At 44.1% G+C, this 5,000-nt stretch overlaps 1 protein-coding gene across 2 annotated transcripts in view; it reads left to right on the top strand.

Moving 5' to 3' along the window:
* nrp2a (neuropilin 2a) overlaps positions 1-5,000 on the top strand; it is a 58,193-nt gene that overhangs the window by 28,363 nt on the left and 24,830 nt on the right. For both annotated transcript variants that reach the window (XM_035534693.2, XM_035534694.2), the window contains exons 8-9: positions 3,991-4,135; positions 4,918-5,000. The exon at positions 4,918-5,000 is cut by the window's right edge and continues 267 nt beyond it. In XM_035534693.2, the coding sequence (XP_035390586.1) occupies positions 3,991-4,135; positions 4,918-5,000 (228 nt within the window). The remainder of the gene's footprint in view (positions 1-3,990; positions 4,136-4,917) is intronic.

The raw sequence follows: 5,000 nt of genomic DNA, 5'->3' as shown, positions 1-5,000 counted from the left end.
GTTCCTCATTTGTGGCCTGTTGTCTGATGTATACACGCACAAACCATAACATTCAGGGCCATTTACATAAACATTTTCACGTTTTCATAAATAGTCACAAAAATCCCACAGGCCTGATGACAGCTACACATCCTGTTTATCATGGAAATTTCTATATATTCATCTTACAAGGCAAGCAATATATCTGTCACACACTCTCACGGCTGCAGAAAGAAACAGCACACAAAGCGATTTATCCCCCCTCTGTGGTCCCTGTGCCTGAGAGAGGTGGGGGTGATGGAGGGATAATGGAGAGGAGGGTGGAGGATAGTAAGAAGCACTGTGTAATACTAAGTACCTCAATATATATATATATATATATATAACACATATATCTCCAACAAGAACCAGCTCTTGCTCTCTACAGCTTCATTTGCATGGAGCTTGAGCAAGGCATGGCATGGAGACAGGGGGACTGAGAAGAAAGGAACGTCTCAAACGGGCAGCCGATCGAGCTGGTGCCTCCCTCTTGTCGTTACTTTCGGCAGGGATGCTGGGGAGCAGTGGAGTTTTGGGGTGTTGTATCAGCCCATTCTCTTATTCGGGGTCTTCGACAGGTTTCGTGTTCTTTCGCTTCTTCCTGTTTGCCCCACTTTCGTCTTTTGTACAAACTAGACCCAAGGTCGTGAATACTTAAAAGACTTAGAGACCTTTCCTTCCCCCCCCCCCCCCCCCACACACACACAGATGCACACACACTTATAAGGGACACAGGATGGGGTCATTACATTTTCATGACCTGTCACTCATTGAGACACAGCACGTTCAACTAAATTATTTAATTTACTCCAGCTAGTCTTCATCGTTCAAATGGATGAGAGACTTTCTACATCACGCAAGGAGTCTCCCTGCTCTCAGTACTGTTGTCAGGCAGATTCTGGCCCTTGGTGAAAAGATGAGCTCCTCATGTAAAGCTCATCATTTAGCTAATCAGCGTATCTCCATAATTCCCAAAATCTTGTACATGAGAAATGGTGTGGGAGTTTTAGTGTGGTAGCCACACAAATAACTGCCAAGCCAAGCAGAAGTATGTTACCCACCCATATTTGTCTTTTTATTAGCAGATGTACTGCAGTAGCACTGTAAATATGCTTACATAATTACAGATGGCTGCCTAAAGCACAAAATTAGGTGTAAGGTAAATAAGATATTACTGGGATTTTCTGGGGTTCACAGTTGGCAAAAAGCACTCATGGTATTTTGGATGTAATATGATGGACTAAATATGCACCCATCTTATTTCTGTATTACATCAACTGATTTCAATATACATGGCCTATTCTTATGATGACTGCCTGGATTCTCGTGTTGCACATATCTCATTTCTGTGCCTTATTAACCTTTGGCCTGATAATTAGGTCCATTGGTGCATGTCAAAGACCATGGTGGAGCTATTCCTAGAATCTTTCACCTTAAGGTAGACAGAACCAAAACAATGGGTATTGGCAATTCAGTACTTCACTTAAACCATATCATCATGTATCCTAAACCTTTATCTTTAGTGGTTAGAAACAAGTCCATCTCTTCTATAATTTTCTACAGTATTTTCCTTTTCTCTTAAGGTTTTTAGCTCTTTAGTTTTGCAGCTGCTTTCCCACTGTGTTCTTAAAACTCATGAATATTTTTATCTTACTTTTTTCATTGTGCTTCCTGTATTTCCTGTTGACTAATTGGCGACAGCCAACTGTTTGTTTTGTAGCGCTAGTTGTCCATCTAGTCTTTCTGTTTATCTTCCTGGTTCAGCCAGCTCACTCTCTGATTTCATATCTGATTTCATTGTCCCACTGAACCATTACAGGTATGTTTCTTTGCAAGGGTCCTCTTTGATACAGCACACACACACACACACACACACACACACACACACACACACACACACACACACACACACAGAAGCCTGCAGAGCCTTGAGCAGACAGTGAGAGGAAAGACACATAAACATAGATGCGGTCTGCCATATGGACTCCTCAGAACCATATTCTTGCTGTTGGCTATTAGATTTAGGGGAAAAACAGACTGAGAGAGAAAGTGAGAGACAGAGTGACTAAGAAATGCTAAGAAATAGAAAGATGAATATAGCTTCAAATGGCATGCTGCATATCAAGTGAAGCATATCCCTGCTCACAGTCCCAGTCTATTTCTCCGGTCCTACTGGTAACACCTGACATGGGCAGGGTTGAGTGGTAAATAATGCATGTGGAAGTTGTGAGTGGAGGTATGTAAGTATATCTGCCTTTGTCGTGGTTGAAAAATGTTTGTCAGTTGGCTGGAGCCATCCTTCATTCATCAGATCTCCCCCAGAAGCAAATCCATGCAAGGACGTACGATAATGTCTGAGTGTTCACCCAGCCCATGTGCAGCTTGAAGTGCACAACTGAAAGGCCTCCAACAAGGCAAGGCATGTTTATTTGTGTAGCTCTTCTCATACAGTGGCAATTCAGAGTGCTTCACGTCAAATACAGAGGAATAATACAGCTTGTTACATCCTGAGATCGATCACCTTGGGAGGGTATATGCCAAAAAAAAATTAAAATAAATGTTACAAATACAATGTATTCATATTTGGGACAGCATTTTGTCTGCAGTGCTCTTGAGGGGTTCAGAGGGTGGATCCTGGCATCCCATAAATGGGGGCAGGAGCAGGGCTGGGGGTTACCCAGCCACCCTGGGTGTGGAGAGGTGGATCCCAAGATTCACTATGTAAAAGCTTCTGTACAAATGAAGATATTTTAGATTATTATTTATATTATTATCAGTAGTAGAAGTAGTAGTATTGTCAGATCATTCCATAAAAAACAAAGTCTTCAGGCCGCATGTTGGTGTCAAGCCTCAAGCCTGTCCAGCAGACCTCCGTGGCTTCCACATTCAGCAGGATCATTATGTAAAACTCCAATTCCCACATTCCCACCCTTATGTTTCCCTCATACATCAGAGTGGCTTTCCCATGGGTTGATATAGAGTTCCTCTCCCAGTCCTTTGGTTCTGCATGGCGAGTTCTTCAGCCTACGTTTCCCACAAGTCCCCAGTCTTATCTAGGACTTATCGTCTTCCACTTCAGAGTCCTGAAATTTCATGTTCTGTGGTGCGTGGCTTCTAGAAAAACAGGGAGGGAGAGCAGGAAAAGGGAAACAAGACTGGGGAAAGAGTAAGAGGTTATTCACCATGGAAACCGGAATTGTGAGGAGTGGCTACTTTTTGATCTGGACTACTTGTGATGAGGTTCTTAATTTGCTTGGACAGTGTTTGTGGAGATTTTGCACAAAAGTGGAACTGCATGATTGATGTTGGATTTTTGTTTCGTAAGTGCACAGATGCTAAATCGATCATTTGGTGAATGAAACTTTTTTTGGGGGGGACCAGTTGCCTACCCATTTTCCCAGTTGCTTGGCAACATGTTCTGAGCTACTCATACTGTTTCTCTTTGTGCTTCAGACAGAAAGCACTGCGGAAGGACGCAGGAACATTTGAGTATTGCTGGAGAGCAATACCTGAAAATGACCAGACAGGAACTGGCGTCACATTGATCTGTTTGGTTCTTGGTGATTCGGATACCAACGAGATGCTCTATTGTTACACAATAATGGATGATGACTCATTGCGATTAAATGGGAACTATGAGAGGATGTGCCTCATTCAGGAAGGAAATGCATCACTTTTGCACATACCTTTGGCATAAGGGAGCTCTGTCTGGTGAAATCACTACTCCGGTGATTTTGGTGTTATTACAGAAATGGAGATATAGAAGAATGATAAAAGTGTTTGTTTGTGTAACCATGACTTAAGGTCAGCAATCAGCGAAGCTAAGGTCAGTTGATGAAGGTGCTAAGCCAACATGTTTCACTGATGAGGGCCACACTATTGCGCCTGGTCTGGCTAAATCAACTTTTAAGCTGAGGGCTGAGCTCCTCCCCCACACCCCAGGATAACTGGGGCGACGCCCCTCTTCCCCAGGTCTTCCACGCCAACACAGACCCATTGGAGGTGGTGCTGAACCGCGTGCCGCAACCGGTCCTGGCCCGTTACGTCCGCATCCGGCCACAGACCTGGAAGAACGGCATTGCCCTGCGCTTCGAGCTCTACGGCTGCCAGATCACAGGTGTGTGCTGTACTTTGTAAAAACCTAAAGGATTAATGTGTAAATATATATATATATTTTTTTTGTCAGTTCAGTCAAAGTCATACACAAAATATACACTTTATGAATTCATAAATGATAAATGTAACAGCATCCATCTCCATAGTGGCAGCAAAATTAGCTTTTTTGAAAAACGGCACTTAACTACAATAGCGTGGTTCTTCTGATTCTCTGATGTAGGGTGGTGCGCACGTTTCAGTCCTGCTTGGTCTGTATTGCTTAAACCTAGCAGTAGTGTCACTCCTGCTGTGATATCACAGCATGAAACATTGATGTGCACCTCCCTGAAAGGTTAAGCTACCTAAGACTCACACTCTCTTCCTCTCGTTTTTCCCGCTATCTGTCTCTTGGCACTCTCCCCTCTCCTGTCTCCGTTGCCTGCTCAATTTGACCGTTTCTTTCCACCAACACATTTTACATACTCTCATTCTCTCCACTTCTTCTCTGACATTGCTTCTCCGTGTCTCGTTCCCCCACTTACTGTCTTTTCTCCATCCGTTCCTCCCCCTCTCCTCCTCTCCTCCTCTCCCCTGCCTTCTCGTATCTGTTCCTCTTATGACTGCGTTTCTCTTTCTTCTTTACCCTTTCTTCCTAACATGGCTTGTTCTTTTATCCATCCCTCTCTCTCTCCCTCTCTCTCTCTCTCTCTCTCTCTCTCTCTCTCTCTCTCTCTCTCTCTCTCTCTCTCACACCCTCCTCTCTGTCAACCACCCATCCCCACCAATAAAACCCTTTTCTTACAGACGCACCTTGCTCAGAGCTCCAGGGCATGCTCTCGGGCCTGCTGCCTGACTCCCAGATCTCAGCTTCCTCGGTGAGGGACCTG

Source organism: Electrophorus electricus, chromosome 18 (assembly GCF_041902795.1).
Source record: "Electrophorus electricus isolate QZ-2024a chromosome 18, ASM4190279v1, whole genome shotgun sequence".
Lineage (NCBI taxonomy): Eukaryota > Metazoa > Chordata > Actinopteri > Gymnotiformes > Gymnotidae > Electrophorus > Electrophorus electricus.
This window is presented reverse-complemented; position numbering and strand designations above follow the sequence as displayed.